This window comes from Dermochelys coriacea, chromosome 3, assembly GCF_009764565.3.
Source record: "Dermochelys coriacea isolate rDerCor1 chromosome 3, rDerCor1.pri.v4, whole genome shotgun sequence".
NCBI classification, from domain to species: domain Eukaryota; kingdom Metazoa; phylum Chordata; order Testudines; family Dermochelyidae; genus Dermochelys; species Dermochelys coriacea.
In genome coordinates this window covers 13,572,082-13,589,082 of record NC_050070.1, presented here as the reverse complement: position 1 = coordinate 13,589,082, position 17,001 = coordinate 13,572,082, and the positions used below count along the sequence as shown (strand labels likewise).

The 17,001-nt window shown below is 44.1% G+C and overlaps 1 protein-coding gene across 2 annotated transcripts; it reads left to right on the top strand.

The window, feature by feature from the left end:
• Positions 1 to 34: 34 nt before the first annotated feature.
• Positions 35 to 14,007, top strand: CENPQ (centromere protein Q). 2 transcript variants are annotated; one of them, XM_038394991.2, is made up of 9 exons: positions 35 to 166; positions 2,459 to 2,605; positions 4,074 to 4,128; positions 5,629 to 5,746; positions 6,270 to 6,338; positions 8,437 to 8,566; positions 12,399 to 12,518; positions 12,764 to 12,841; positions 13,348 to 14,007. In XM_038394991.2, the coding sequence occupies exons 2-9, from the start codon at positions 2,462 to 2,464 to the stop codon at positions 13,474 to 13,476; spliced, it is 843 nt and encodes a 280-aa protein (XP_038250919.1). In that variant the 5' UTR covers positions 35 to 166; positions 2,459 to 2,461; the 3' UTR covers positions 13,477 to 14,007. The 2 variants fall into 2 exon arrangements, with proteins under 2 accessions (XP_038250919.1, XP_038250918.1); XM_038394990.2 differs by lacking the exon at positions 35 to 166 and adding an exon at positions 514 to 649.
• The last annotated feature ends 2,994 nt before the right edge of the window (positions 14,008 to 17,001 follow it).

Genomic DNA, 17,001 nt, shown 5'->3' with positions numbered 1-17,001 from the left:
GGAATGCAATAAGGACAAGCGCAGAGCACGGCCCTTCGGAAGGACAATCCAACGCGCAGCTGCAGATCGGGCAGCAGCCGGCAGCGGTGCAGGGGTGACAGGCCTGAGGGCGGATCCCAAAGGGAACAGGAGCCGGCCGGGCGGGGCCGCAGCAGACAGGGCTGGGGTGGGTGAGCGGGCGCGGGCGAGGCCCCAGCCCTGGGCGCCGCACCCCGGGAAAGCCGCGGCGAAGCTGGGGAGGAGACTCCCGGGATCCTGCCCCGCGCGGGCGGCTGAAAGCGAAGGGCCTCGCGAGCAGCCCGGGGGGGGGGGGGGGGCGGGGCTGACAACAGCCGTGGGGAGGTCGCGGGGGGTTACACAGCGGCCGGGGGCCCACAGAGGCTGCCAAGCCGCCGAGGCGGAAGGAAAAGGGGGGGGGTGGGGGAGGGGATTTAACGGCCAGGGCCCGCCACCCGCTGGCGTCACGGTCGGGACATGCCCCTTACCCCGACCCCCGTCCTCCTCCTGCCGCGAGTCAGCCCCAAACCCAAACCAACCCGAGTGCGCAGGCGCGGCCGCGGTGTGCGCCTGCGCGCTACAGCGCGGGAACGCTGTCTCTAACGGCTCGGCGGCGCCCCCGCTCTGGCTCTGGGGTCGTTGAGGAGAACCGGTGAGTCTCGGAGGGGTCGTGACGGGCCGCGCGATGGGACTTTTTTTTTTTTTTTTTTTTTTTTTGCGGGGGGTTGGTGAACGCGACAGCACCAGGGAGCCATGAGGGGGGAAGGGGCGTTCGGGTGGCCGAGACGACATCTCCCGGCATGCAGTGGGCCCAGTGTAGTAAGCGTTCTATGACCAGGGGTGGCGATGCATGCTGGGGGATGTAGTCTCTCTCATAACGTTAGGGCTCCCCTTCCAGTCATAAACAGTATGTTTATGGCCCTCTCTCTCTCTCTCTCTCAGCCCATCCAAAGGGGGCCCCAGTTACTCAGATTAGTCCTACCTACTGTTGCGACGGTCCCTTATGTCATGACAGTCACTGCCAGGAGACCCAGCCTGGTGACCTTCTCCCATGTCATGACTGTCACCACTGCAAGAACATAATCTCTACGTCATGGCAGTAGCTGCTGCGAAAAAGTGCAGTGACGTCATGAGAGTCCCCCCTGCAAGGATCTCATTGTCCATCATGTCACGACAATCACTGCCACAAGACTCAACGCTCCCAGATCTTGGGAGACAGGCCAGTCCTTGCTTACAGGCCGCCCCCCCCCACCCTGAAGCAAATATTCACCAGCAACCACACAACAGAACCACGAACCCAGGAACCTATCCTTGCAACAAAGCCCGTTGCCAACTCTGTCCACATCTCTATTCAGGGGACACCATCACAGCCACACTATCAGAGGCTCGTTCACCTGCGCATCTACCAATGTGATACATGCCATCATACGCCAGCAATGCTCCTCTGCCATGTACATTGGTCAAATCGGACAGTCTCTATGTAAAAGAATGAATGGACACAAATCGGACGTCAAGATTTGTAACATTCAAAAACCAGTCGGAGAACACTTCACTCTCTCTGGTCACTCAATTGCAGACCTAAAAGTGGCTATTCTTCAACAAAAAAAACTTCAGAAACAGACTCCAATGAGAGACTGCTGAATTGGAATTAATTTGCAAACTGGATACAATTAACTTAGTCTTGAATAGAGACTGGGAGTGGATGGGTCATTACACAAAGTAAAACTATTTCCCCATGTTTATTCCCCGCCCCCGTTCCTCAGACGTTCTTGTCAACTGCTGGAAATGGCCCACGTTGATTATCACTACAAAAGGTTTTCTTCCTCCCCCCACCCCTCCTGCTGGTAATAGCTCATCTTAAGTGATCACTCTCCTTACCGTGTGTATGATAACACCCGTTGTTTCATGTTCTCTGTGTATATAAATCCTCTCCCCACTGTATTTTCCACTGAATGCATCCAATGAAGTGAGCTGTAGCTCACGAAAGCTTATGCTCAAATAAATTTGTTAGTCTCTAAGATGCCACTAGTACTCCTTTTCATAATGACATTGCCTCCCATGTCATGACAGTTGCGTCCAGAAACCTTGGCAAAGTGGCATCATCCCGTGTCACAGTAGGAGCTGCCTAGGAGAAGCGATGTGAGGAGGATGTAATGTAAATAGTCTTTGTAACATGCGTGACATTGGTGTTTATGATCACATAACAAACAAATGTTGGCTAATGGGTCTGGGGAGTAATAGGGGGCAAGAGTGTCTGTGGGTGCATGTAGAATATCCAATGGCTTCTTCATTAGGCAGCAATTGGAGACATTTACCAAGGGAGCGATGCACTCAAATACACAAAAGGTTATGCTGTATTCAACATAGACTTCCTGTTCAATAGATGTGTGTTTTGCCCTTCTTTATAGATTATAAATCTCTGTCTCTGTTGACCTCTACTTTTCTCCCCACTGCTTTAAAGGTCATGAAACATCACTGTGCTCGTCCCCCTAAGGCAGGGAAGTCTGTCAGAGAAGGAGCGGCACAAAAGAGGAGCAAGTCACAGCAGCACCCAGAATCTTCCAGCAAAAAAGCAGATGGAGGACAAAAACGGGGACAAGAGAAAGAGGTCATTAAATATCAGACTAATCAGCCCAAAGAAATTAAATTATTCAAGTGGGAAGAGAGAATATGCCATCCTTCTACTAATATGTGTGTGTGGAGAAGAGCTTTTCTTTGAATATTTGCTTAACTTGAGCAAATATCCACTCTGTTCAAGATGAGCATGCACCTCTTCTCTCTGCAACACATAGACTGACTAGAAAAGACATGAACAAATCCTCAGGGCCTGGAGGAAATGGCTATCTGAATTTTATGTGATTGGCCAGGAGGGGACAGTGTAGTCCCATAGCTTAACAAAACAGAACTGGCCATTCATCTATTAAAGGGATGTATTCTAGAGCTGATTAGTGACTACGTCAGGAGTGGCCAACCTGTGGCTCCAAAGCCACCTGCAGCTCTTCAGAGGTTAATATGCGGCTCCTTACCTAGGCACTGATTCTGGAGCTGGAATTAGAGATGCTAACTTTCCAATGTGGTGGGGGGCGCTCACTGCTCAACCCCTTGCTCTGCCCCAGCGCTGCCCCCACTCCGCCCCTTCCCCCCGCCCCGTAGCCTCCTGTGCATGTGAAACAGCTGATTGCGGTGGGAGGGGGGAGTAGGCGCTGATTGTTGGGGGCTGCCAGCAGGCACTGGGGAGCATATGGGGGTCTGCTGACATATTATTGTGGCTCTTTGGCAATGTACATTGGTAAATTCTGGCTCCTTCTCAGGCTGGCCATCCCTGGACTACATGATTAGAGCAATAAAAATCTTAGCTCAGTAATTTCTTGGAGAAAGTGGATCACTTCTGGCTCATGGTCTGCAGGGCACAAGATTGACACAGACAGCTTTCTATCTGAAAGATGCTCCTTGTCACAATCAGCCTTATGAGCATCACGGTCCCAAAAAGCTGTTGAAAAGAGATTAGGAGAAATAAGCCAGTACATTTTCTCATCCGTAGACTTGCTTTTGTAATGTGAGAGTTAAAGAGGTCTGGTTACGAGTTGCTTCCTCCTGTTTAAGACTGAAAGAGGCCTGCAGAACTTGTGAGAGATGTGCTCTTATTTGAGAATGTGTGCTCGATGACTGACTGTTGTTGCACAAGCCAGAAAACAAGCCTTTACTACAGGAGAGGCGACCAATGGCAAAAGGCCATTGTCATGTATTCAAATGCCTACACAGCCCTTACTACAAAGTGGGTCCTTAGTAGCAAGTGGATGGTCCCATACACCAGAAAACATTTACAGGCAGTCCTCGGACTTGCGACACAATTGGTTCCTGAAAATTGCTTCGCAAGTCAAAATGCCATAATTCGGAATTGCAATCCACTCCATTGCAGAACCGAGCATCGTAAAGTCGAAACCACTTGTCATAAGTCAAATCAGGGTGTCACTTCAGAAGCATCATAAGTGCCGTTCATCGTAAGTCAAACGTCGTAAAGTCGAAGACTGCCTGTACACATTTCTTCCTCTGGTGTAAATTTTCCTTTTTACCAGGTCATACAGCCAGCCAAGAAGAGAGAGAAGCGACAGAGGGAGCAGTCCCCTGAAGGTACAGATTTCCTTATTTTCTCTACATGTTTGTATCCCATCAATATTTTAGTGCTTCACCCATAAATCCATACTCTGAAGCAACACTGAGAACAGGAAATAACTCATAAGTTTTATCAAAATATGATTGCAAATAGGCCTCCTTTTATTTTTTGTCAGGCACAGAAAAAAAAAATTAGCCTTTGTATAATCTTAACCAAGATGCATTTCTATTTCTTATTAAAATATATTATTTTATTTCCAAATAGTATGTTTCTTTTCTGTTGCGTGCTTGTGGTGGGGCCTGTGTGTGTCTATCAGGACCACAAGGGTCCTCATTTTAACTTGCTCCTGATCCCTTGATGGCTACTGGATTATTGTTTACATGGTACTTAATATACAAAGAAGTAGACAAGGTCCCTGTCCTCATGAGTAGGGCTCCATGTCTGTCATATAGGTTGCGGAAGTCACAGATTCTGTGACTTTCTGCAACCTCCGTCACTTCTGCAGGTGCCAGTGTGACTGGCCCCAGGGCCACCTTCTGGCCCTGGGACAGCCACACCACCCACTGCTTGAGCGGCCCCGGGGACAGCTACATCAGCCACTGCTCCAGTGGCTGTGGCCCCTGGGCAGATGGCCAGCTGGAGCAACTGCAGTCCACAGCCCTAGGCAGCGGTCCCCGGCCACCGGAGCATCCATGTTCCGTAGCCCCCGGCACTTGGAGCCACTGGCCCCAGGTATCCCCTTCCCCCAAGTAGCACTCTTCCCCTGCTCTCCCCTCTCCCCAATATCTAGTCATCGGTATTTTTAGTATAAGTCACGGACAGGTCACGGGCAGTGAATTTTTGTTTATTGCCCATGACTTGTCCATTACTTTTACTAAAAATACCTGTGAATAAATTGTAGCCTTACTCATGAGTTTACCATCTAAATCTATTCCCTTTAGAACCTTTAAAACTGCTCCTTAATCAGTCTGGAGAAGTCACTGCTAAGTGACAGAAAACACTCCCTTCTCCTTCTCAAATAGAACATGCCATCTCTGCAGCACTTCCAACCTCTGTTGCATCCATCAGATTAGAAATCAGGGCTGGAAATCAAACCTGAGTCAGTCATATATTAGTGCCTAATGTCACTTGCTCAAGTGTCACTGGGGAGGGGGATGTGTTATGGACCAGTAGCTAAAATGGCTTCTTAGGGACTTATTTCTCAATCCTTTCACCAGTTTTATCAATTATGTTGGGAGGAAATCATAATAAAATGGAAGCTTCTTAGGGCAGGGACCACATGTCTTCTGTGTGTTTTACATCACCAAACATACTATCAGTGCTTTACAAATAACTACTACTGACAGTGTGGACAGGTCTGAGATGCTGTTTCTTTGGCAGAAAATCTGCTCTTGAGTTGATAGCTCAGTTATTTGTGGGTCAGAGAAGTAACTGATTTACCATAAAATTTTCTATCCAAGTCCGATAAGTCATATCTTGACTGTTTCTCCTTCTCTCTGTCTTTCTGATACCAACAGAAACAGGTTCTCGGGGCACAAAAAAGGTGAAGTTGGCCCCTGGCAAAACAGCAGCATGGCAGCCACTCCCAGCCAGTAGCATCGACCACCTGGGAGGCATGATGGATTCAGTAATATTGCAAGTATCAAGCACCACCGCATCTCATCCCTCAGCCAAGGCTTCAACCACATAAGACCAGGAATCTCATTCTGTTTCCTCAAGTAATTAGGAGGCTTAATGTAATAGCTAGTAAAAAAATCATTCTGAAAGTGTCTGAGCAACTAATCAGTTATTGAGGATTCTAAACATTGTAGCACATGACACCAGGTCCATTTGGCACTGGAACTCTTCATTTAGAAAGCATGAGATGAGATTTGGAAGGCGTTCTCAGCCTGGGATAGAAAGAGGCCTTGAGACATTTAATAGATAGTGGAAAAATAGACATACCCAGGTAAACTGACAGCATAACTGTCTGTATTTGCAGTTCAGCAATATTATTTCATGGAAGCTCTGCTAGACAGTCATGTCTTGTGTGACATTGCTGATCATATAATCCCATTCCAGGAAGTTCCTTTTTTTTATATATATATATATATATATATATAATAGAGAGAGAGAGAGGTTCTGTGGGAGAAATTAACATTTTGCTTTTTCCTTCTAGATCCATTCTAAGTAAATCAATACAAGAAAAAGATAACATTCAAAAGTACCTCAACCTCCTGAAGGAAAGGTAATGAGTGGTATGGAGAAGAGACCTAAGGGCTCTCAGTGACTTTGTAATGTATTCCTAGAAATGTTCCTTCACTCCTGGGAGCCGTCACCTTCAGGAAATCTATCAGAGGAAGCTGTTGTATGATCAAGAAAGGGAAATCTCAAGAGCATATTTGCTGAAGTGGATGAACAAGATTTGTTCAAAGTGGCAGAGCCTCCCTTTAACCACCTTATATAGGCAACAGGCACTCAGGCAGCATTCCTGAGAGCTGCTGGAATGAACTGTATGCTCTAGAACTGTATTAGAAAGTGAGATATTGAATTTGGCAATTCAGAGCCACCATCATTTTGTGACATCAGCAGTTTTAAAAAAAACAAAACAAAACCCCTCGCTCAAGTTAAGAGCTGTGACCATTAATAGAATGCATGGAGAAGGGTAATCTCGTGTTGGGCATAAAGTGCAGCCTTCTTGTACTTCATTGCTCAGATAGCCAGTTATACTGTGAAAGATTTGTCTTCCTTTGAAGTGGCGATTACTGGCTACTGCCAGAGGCCAATACCAGACTTGATGGACCAACTTGAGACACCATCACCTGATTTCTGGAGGTGCTGAGTGCTCGCAGCTCTGATTAACTTCAGGGGGAGTTGTGGGAGCTCAGCATTTCTGAGCATCAGACCAAGCTATTTCACACTGGACATCCAAAAATCAAGGCACCTCTAAAATTAATGGCCATTTTTGAAAACAGGTATAAAGCTCTTGCTCCGACATACGTCTATGTAGTATCTTTAACAAAGGCACAGGACACTTTATAAAGTTACTCAAATGAATGGGTCCAAATTGGGAAACAGGAAGTGCTGCACATAAGCATTTAGTTAGTTTTATTTTAAATAGTGAAACCATCAGAACAGTGCAGATAGTACTTAGAAGTAAGTTTCATATCCAGGAGAGTAGCCACAACATAACCCTAGCTCCTAGTACCTTTATATTATATCAAGAACAATTAAATAGGATACTGATTCTGACCTCCAGTAACTGACGGGTTATAATGTTTGTCTTAAATCCAAGGCTATTTAGTTATTTGCAAGTTCATGTTGTATTTACTGAGAGCCAATGTAAATATTTTATGATGGGAATAATTATTGACATAGGTCAGTGCTTGTAAGAATATGGGCTGTAGCACTGGGTATTAGTTCCATCCTGAACTTTTATAATTAGGCATTACTGCAGTAAAGACTTGCGATAATCCAGCCTTAAAAAGATAAGGACATTTATGAGCAATTCCAGCTCCTTCTCCTCTCTCTTCCCCCTTTGCCCCCCTCAAAAAAAGAGTCTTGACTTTAGTAGATGGTAAAAAGATGACTGAGCAATGGTACAAAGAATTAGCAAAACTAAAGGATGAACCATTATGAATACTTGTTTTAAGCATCAGAATCCTCAGTGAAAAATCAATTAACGTGTCAAAACTGATCTTCAGTGGTTTAAATAATTAGAGCCTTGTGCAGATACAAAAATTTCCATCCGCACCCAATCAGCATCCGCAATAATTAGCTTGTATCCGATCCGCACTCTACCTTTTATATGTATCCACATCAGCGCCCTATCTCACTGAGAGCCCTGCACGGATACAAACATTTGGATCCGCATCCGATCTGCAAAAATGGTAAACACCACAACTACATCCGCAGATATCCAAAAATTTGCAGGGCTCTATAAATAATAAACACTAAGCACTTCCACAGCACTTCACAAAAATTAATTAATCTTAAAGACCTGAGAATAGTACTAACCTACTTAACCTTACAGATGCCAAACTGAGCCAGAGGGATTAAGTGAGACCACAGCAGACAACACCGTCATAGCCAAGATAAGACTTCTAGAGTTGCTGGCTCCTAGTTCTGTGCTCAGGCATCTAAACCCACACCACTCTTGAAAGAGAATTTCAGCCCACTCTCCCTTTTTTCCTTCTTAAACACTTTGGGTCCTTTACTTCAGTGAGAGCAGCTCTGGGATTGGTATGTGATGAACATGCCGTCTCCCTATACAGGTCTTTAGTGGGTTACCTTGTTTTTAAGGAACAAACACGTGATGCTTTTTTTTTAATATATATATAATCAAGGCTTCTGAGACGTTACAAGACCCTGAAGGTGCCTGTTGGGAAGCTAAGCAACCTGAAAAATGTGCAGAGTCTTAAGGTGGCAGAGAAACAGAATCTCTCATTCAATGAAGAGGCTGTGGCACTACTGCAGGTAAGGGAGACATGGGAGCAAAGGCGGTATGGGATAGGTCTAAAAAAAAGGTGTAAATCCTTGTTCTGCTCCCCAATAGATTCTAGCCTTTCAATGGAAGGACCATTTACTCTAGGGGTGGGAGGGGAACTTCAGGTGTGCATGTTCTCTCATTCCTGAGCTTCACTTCACACTGCTGCATTGAAGGATCCCAGTTGTGCACTGGAGAGACTACAGTCTCCTGGGATGAGGAGGAAATTCAGTCCAGGTTCACTCAATCCTGGTCTTATTCACCTCTTTTATCAGACACTTTGTTTAAAAAAAAAAAAATAATTTTCTGATGTGTATCACAGTACAAAGGGGAACAAAGATGACCCAGGGAATTCTAGACCAGTCAGCCTTTCAATACCTGGAAAGATATGGAAACAAATTTATTAAAGGTTTCAGAGTAGCAGCCGTGTTAGTCTGTATTGGCAAAAAGAAAAGGAGTACTTGTGGCACCTTAGAGACTAACAAATTTATTAGAGCATAAGCTTTCGTGAGCTACAGCTCACTTCATCGGATGCATTTCGATGAAGTGAGCTGTAGCTCACGAAAGCTTATGCTCTAATAAATTTATTAAACAGTCAGTTTGTAAGCATCTAGACGATAATATGGTTATAAAGAATAGCCAGCATGGATTTGTAAAGAACAAATCATGCTAAATCAACCTAATTTCCTTTTTTGAAAGGGTTACTAGTGGATGGGACCTGGAGTAGTTGTTAGGGTTAGGTCCCCCCATCAGCCACTCGGGAACTGGCCTTAGCCCCCAAGAAGGGGATAAGACTCGGAACTAAAAGTCTTCACCTCATCTCTGGGCCTGTTTAAATTATAGCTTGGAGGACATGGCTTTCACTGCTCCTTTTCCTGTGGTGGGGTATGGTTAGGATCATAAAGCCTCCAGCAGGGGGCCTCAAAGGGCCTGATATACCCCATCACAGAATGTTGTTTCACAGGTTTCAGAGTAGCAGCCCTGTTAGTCTGTATTCGCAAAAAGAAAAGGAGTACTTGTGGCACCTTAGAGACTAACAAATTTATTAGAGCATAAGCTTTCGTGAGCTACAGCTCACTTCATCAGATGCATTTGGTGGAAAAAACAGAGGAGAGATTTATATACACACACACACACACACACACAGAGAACATGAAACAATGGGTTTATCATACACACTGTAAGGAGAGTGATCACTTAAGATAAGCCATCACCGCCAGCAGGGGGGGGGGAAGGAGGAAAACCTTTCATGGTGACAAGCAAGGTAGGCTAATTCCAGCAGTTAACAAGAATATCAGAGGAACAGTGGGGGGTGGGGTGGGAGGGAGAAATACCATGGGGAAATAGTTTTACTTTGTGTAATGACTCATCCATTCCCAGTCTCTATTCAAGCCTAAGTGAATTGTATCCAGTTTGCAAATTAATTCCAATTCAGCAGTCTCTCGTTGGAGTCTGTTTTTGAAGCTTTTTTGTTGAAGTATAGCCACTCTAAGATCTGTGATCGAGTGACCAGAGAGATTGAAGTGTTCTCCAACTGGTTTTTGAATGTTATAATTCTTGACGTCCGATTTGTGTCCATTCATTCTTTTACGTAGAGACTGTCCAGTTTGGCCAATGTACATGGCAGAGGGGCATTGCTGGCACATGATGGCATATATCACATTGGTAGATGCGCTTTGTTTGTAAGACATGGGAGATAATTGTCCTGTTCTGCTCAGCACTAGTGAGGGATCAGCTGGAGTACTGTGTCCAATTGTGGGTGCAACACTTCAGGAAAGATGTGGACAAACTGGAGACAGTTCAGAGCAAAAATTATAAAAGATTTAGAAAACGTGACCTATGAGGAAAGGTTAAAATAACTGGATGTGATTAGTTTTGAGAAAAGAAGGCTGACAGGAGGACATAAGTCTTCAAATATGTTAACGGCTGTTTTGAAGAGGATAGCGATCAGTTGTTCTCCATGTCCACTGAAGATAGGACAAGAACTAATTGGTTTAATCTGCAGCAAGGGAGATTTAAGTTAGCTATTAAGAAAGACTTTCTAACTAAGTGTAGTTAAGCACTAGAATAGACTTCCAAGAGAAGGTTTGGAATCCCCATCATTGAAGGTTTTTAAGAACAAGTTGGACAAACACCTGTTGGGGATGGTCTAGGCGTACTTGGTCCTGCCTCAGCACAGGGGATGGACTGAATGACCTCGTTTCCAGCCCTATAGTTCTATGGTTCTGTAGTAATATTTGAGCAGATCTCTGATGTGCAGTTCTCCTTGTTATGGTAGTTTGGGATAACACAAACTTACAAGTAACCACATTGCCTGTTTCTTGCTGGGGCAGGGGTGTGAATTTGGCACATAATTGGATTCTCTGATAGTGATCACTAATCTAACTGATTAGTAACCCCGATCCCTCATTCTTTCAAGGTCTTCACACAAGTGTTCTATTAGACAGTGAGATTTCGTGCTGTGGTTACTCTGGAGGCTGAGATGCAGTTGACGGTGTAATGAGGAGGCGACAGAATTTATAGTGTGTTGTATAGTGTTGCCCCTCTCCCCGTGAAACTCCATAGTGGTGGTGAGTAAGATGGCACAAATGACCACTATGACTCACAAACTGGTGACCTTAAAATCTTCCCCTGCTTCCTCTTTGTTTTTTAGACTAAGTCGTAAAATGGCTGTGGATTATTATTCCATATTCTGTTGCTACAGGGAACAATCTATATCCAATGGGACACTTCCACAGATAAGCAAATCACTATCTTTAGCTCATCTGCCACAGAGCAGGAAGGAGGCAGGGCTCTGTGCTTGATGGAAAGTTAGTCAAGAAGTGCTGTGTAAGGCCACATACCATGAAGAATCATTGTGTTCAGTTTTAAAACAAAATCCCACCAAACTTGCTGGCAGATGAGGAAGTACTGAAGATGCGGAAACAATATTTTGTTATCCACATGTCTTGTTTCTATTGGATTTCTGCCTCCGCTGTTCTTGTCTGTGGGTGGCAGGGAACAAGAGGCATCCTTTCTTATGTTATGGAAGAAATCCAATATGGTATGTTCTGGGAAGGACAAGAAAAATTACAGTGTAAGCAGGTGACAGTCCATGCCTGTGCCTCTCACACTTCATCTGCTTCAAACTTCCCCTTTCCAGGGTTTTGTTCTTATGGTTTACTTAAGTGGCAACATGAAACATAACCCTGAGCTGGCTGTTCAGAGGAATTTTCCCCTTTGAGTTTCTTTCATAGGCAGAAATAACCTCCTTCTGAATTGGAGATAATAGGAGCCACCTGGTCTGTCACTGACTCAGCAAAAGAACTCAACATCTCTGCGTAGAACCTGACATTCTATTACATAAATATTATTTAAAATATCATTTTCAACTTCTCAGAGCATTTGTCTTCCTCTCTGATTCCCCTGGAAGAGCTCATGTAGATGCATAAAGTTGCTGTCATCATGGTATTTTAACAGGAGCTTATCTGGCTTATTTGGCTCATCTAGTCAAGCTGTGTCTAACAGAAGAGCAGCTGTAGGGTTGGGAGAAGGTGGGACTGGATTCTTAATTCCATGCTTGAACTGAATCCAAGCTTCTTGTTCACAGACAAAGGTCAATGACCAAGTCGTAATAGAGCTCTTTCATTGCTTCATACAAATGCTGTCAGGTGATAGAAGAGACTTCAGTCATTTAATTCTGTTGATTTCTTGTTCTTTCTTGAGCATCTGTGTTTGTCAGGGAAGTTAAAGATGGGACAGTTTGGGTGGGACTCTAGCACAATGTTTTGCATATAAACCGTTTTTAAATGTACTTGTTCTATTCTTTCCATTTTAACCCAGGAAGAAATAATGACAGCTGTGCAGACTGCTGAGAACACAGATGAGAATATTCAGAGCCTGCAGGATAAAATCCAGACTCTCAGGAACCGGTTGGAGGAAGCTGAGAACAAGGCTAAGAAGGTATCTTATAACAAGATTTGCTGCATTGATCCCAGGAGGGCATGTTTCTAGAACCAACCAGTACATGATCTGTCAGTAGAGCGCCTTGTATAGGAGAGACACACCTGAGATTAGGAGTGTGCATTTTCAAGGATTTCTAAACATCAGGGATTTCTGTCTTTCAGGACTAAGAAAATAGGAGGATGGTGGCACATAAAGAATCTGTTTGCATCTGTGATCACATTTTATTTTTCTTGCTTCTATAGGTGTTCCAGAAAAATGGTACAGGAGTCCTCAGCCTTCCAGAACTCCCAAAGCACAGTCTGACAGCACCCACTCTGCAGGTGAGCAGGGACGGCACCACGTTTTCAGAGACCTTCCAGCCAATGAGGAGGAAACAACAGAAACCACACTGCCCTTTCTAGCAGGAATTGTTAGCATTTCCCCTCTCCTGGGCAGTGCAATGCGTTTTCTTTGAATAGTCTGTAAAGTACTCTGAATAAGAACTGTCTGCCTATCCCTGATCCCAGAGAGAAGTTTATTAAATGGTCCCTTGTGAGATATTTCCATCCAAGTGTTAAGGATCACTACCCTCATGTCACCTTGTAGACAGTTGGGACTGCACTGGAAATAAAGTCTTATTGGATGGAATTTCTCCTGGGCTCTTAATGGCTTGTCTATACATAGCAGCAATGTGCAACGGGGGGTGGAGGGAAGAGAGGGAGGTATGTGATTTCTAAAATGCACTCTCATAGTGCGCAGTGTTGCTCCCTGTAGAGATGCCCTAAGTGAAATGGATATGTCTTGTATTTCTCTCACCCATTTTCCTTCCTTTTTCTTCCTTCTCCAGGAGGAGATTCTGAAAATCCAAGACCAGAAAGGTATTCTGAAGGACCTAAGCACCATCCAGCACTCAGCTGAGATGAAGAACATGTTGACCCTCCTTGAACAGGCCTATGAGAATGTGGACTCCCTCTGAGGAATCCATACACAAAGTTATGCTGAGGCAGGCTTTATTTCATGGTCTAGCAGGTGTTGATCCTGTGACAATTTTTTTGCTTCTAAAGACTTGCCTTCTGCAATCACCAAGTGTCTATTAGTCAATCTTTTATCAGCGAGGTGTTGGCACAATATATTGATTGTTGCCTAGTGGGACATTAGTGACATGCTGCTTTTTCACTGGTGTAAAGACCGGACATGTAGAACCTAGCTCATCCACAGAAGGACCACTTTTAAATAGTGTATATATAGTCTATTAATAAACTGGTTTGTGGCTGATATTTTCCATTTTCAAACATTTTTTTGTGGTTCAGAGAACTGACTGACTAGAGGGAGATTCCACTAGCTCTAATATTGCATTGAAAGGTCTGGGTTTCTTTTCTTGTCTTTTGAAAGACTAGGATTGTTTCATTTATATTAGGTCTGTCATATCAGAGATATGAATTTAGTACCTCTATGGATTCAACATTCACTCTAAAGAGAAAATAAAATCCTATTTGAAGTTGAATGATGTAATAGATATTTTATATAAAGAATAGTTACTAAGCCACAATAAATACTCCTTTTTCAAGCAAAATTAGGTCTGTCTTTAAATATAAATCAAAACACCTATGTGGGAACCTGAAGTTAAAGGATCAACATTTCATTTGATCAGCTGGACAGTATTCCTTACACTTAGTCCACTGCATAACAAAGGCACTTGCATCTGGTTCAGTAGGGGCCTAGGTTTATCCTGGGAAATGGGCAGGGATAAAAAAAGTTTATGGTGCAAGTCTCAGAGTTCTGAACTCACCTCTTATTTCATTAATTCCCAGGAAACCTGTAGTTTTGGAAAAGGAAAACAAACTAAAATGTGCATTTCCTCCCAAGCTCTGACCTCTCTTGTATGCATTTGTTAATGATAGATTCTGTCCATTATTTCATTAAAAGATCTGGTTATGACTGTCAGGGTATATTCCCCCCAAATCTGAACTCTGGGGTACAGATGTGGGAACCTGCATGAAAGACCTCCTAAGCTCATTTTCTATCAGCTTAGGTTAAAACTCTTCCAAGGTACAGTCTTCTGCCTTGGACAGATATTGCTGCCACCACCAAGTGATTTTCACAAATATTCAGGAAAGGGTTAGCACAGAGGAATCCACAAACCAAAACAACCAAAAAGGTTCCTAATCGCATCCGTCTTAACTTTTCCTGTGCTACTTACATATCTGGGGTTCCAAATGAGGAGTTTCTAGGTATGATGCTGATGATTTCCCATATGTGGCTTAAAACTTACAGCTTGTTGCTGCCTTCCCCTCTCTCCAGCCCTAGGGGTAAAGAACTCCACTTCCAGCAGTTTTTCCAATTTGAAAGGGTACAGCCTCCCTATTCGTTCTCCAGGTTAAGCTCCTTCACCTTCTGCCCAGGGCCTCGGGCCTGCAAGTCCCAGCTGCCCTGCTCACATTGCTAGTCTCAGTACATCAGGTAACCATCCCTGTGACCCAACCTGTCAGTGGTGTAGTCAAGCAGAATCTGTGCACAGCTGATTGCTTTGAGACATTGGTAGTGATTTTAAGTGTGGTGGCTAGAGAACAGACCAAGTGGTTACTGGTTTGTTTTCTGTTTTGTTTCGGGTAAAGGACGTTAGCACAAGAAAGCAGGAAAATGACTACCAGTGAGGCAGCTACAAAACAAGAGCTGGCCAGACTGAAAAGCAGAAGAGAAGGCAAAGGACTGCGAGTTTCAAATGAAGCTCAAAGAAACGGAGGAAGCTGCTCACAAAAGTCATGGAAACCCAGAGGTTAGCCCTGGAGTTAAAAGACACTGGGCTTCAATCTCTGAGGCTAGCACAGCAAGATGCTCAGCAGGAGAAAGAAAGAGGCGGCTAGCCCTGGAGTTAAAAGACCGAGAAATTGAGGCCCAGAAGCATGAACTGACTGTTATGGAGTGGAAGAGACCAAGCTCTTCAGTAGCTGGCTCCACTTCCCCAAAAATCCACGAATGGGAATGATGTCCACAGTATGATGAATCCAGGGATATTGCTAAGTATTTCATCACCTTTGAGACTGTACGCCCTCCATGCAATTCCTGAAGGTCAAAAAATGACTACATTGGTAGCAAAATTGACTAGGACAGCTCTAGACATAATCAATAAGATGCCAATTGATGATGCTTCAAACTATGGTAAATTTAAAGAACTGGTTTTAAAACCATTTCAGATTACACCTCAAACCTAAATTCAGGAGTCTTAAGAGGGGATCTGGATTGAGTAATGTGGTTTATGTAAATGAAATGAGAGATTTGTTAGATAAGTGTGTTGGGGGGAAGGCATTACAAACTTTGAAGGAATGTGTGATTTGGTTACTCAGGAACAATTCCTGAATATGTGCAGTGATGTAAAACAGTATTTGTGGGACAAAAAGATGATGGCAGTGGGTGGATTGGCTGAGTTTGCAGACTCTTATGAGCGGTCACAAGCTGCAATTAAACATAAACCACTGGCAGAGGGATACAGGGTTGGTGGAAAGCAGAATCACCATTTGTACCCTGGGGGGGAAAGGAGGCTGGGCATTCACCTCCCCGTTCCCCTGTTACTCATCCCAAATCTCCTGTACAAGCAGAGGAGCCCAAAAGGTGCTATCATTGTAAGTCCACTGAGCAATAAATGTCCTTGGCTGAGTGGAAACAGGCAACAGGTTACACGTGAATTTACTTTATATGGGTCAAGACAAAGAAGTTAATACTAATGGTAAACCCTTTAAAAATGTATAACATACCTGATTTGTGGGTAACACTTTTGTACATGCTAGGGATGGTGACAAAACAGTCCCACAAGCATGTTGCTTTTCAGCTTATAGCTGTATACGGGCTGGAACCTTGTACAGCAGCAAAAGTGTAACAGGCCTACGCTGCTGTGTGGAAGGAGAAACTAAAGCATGCTGCCTCATAGCATTGGTGGCTAAATGCCAAAACACCTACACTTTAACAAATATTGCTAGCTGCATACTGTTGGCAAACTGGCAAAGAAAATGGGCTCCGAGGTAGTCTCAGCACATCAGGTGACAGTCCCAAGGGGGTCTCTGTTACCCAACTAGTCAGTGTCACATTAGCTAACCTGCAGGCATCTGGTAAAGAAGCTGATTTAAATGATAGATTACATACCACAGTTATGTAGTTCTGCAATTTTGGATTTGAGTTCCTTCAGAACTCTTGGGTGAATACTGTCTGTTGCTGGGGACTTACTACTGTTTAATTTACCAATTTGTTCCAAAACCTTCTTTAATTGCACCTCAATCTGGGACAGTTCCTTAGATTTATCACCTAAAAAGAATGGCTCAGGTGTGGGAACCTCCCTCAAATCCCCTGCAGTGAAGACTGATGCAAAAAATTCATTTAGCTTTTCTGCAATGGCCTGATCTTCCTTGGGTGCTCAGTTAGCACCTCGATTGTCCAGTGGCCCCACTGATTGTTTGGCAGACTTCCTGCTTCTGATGTACTTAAAATTGTTTTTGCTGTTAGTTTTTCT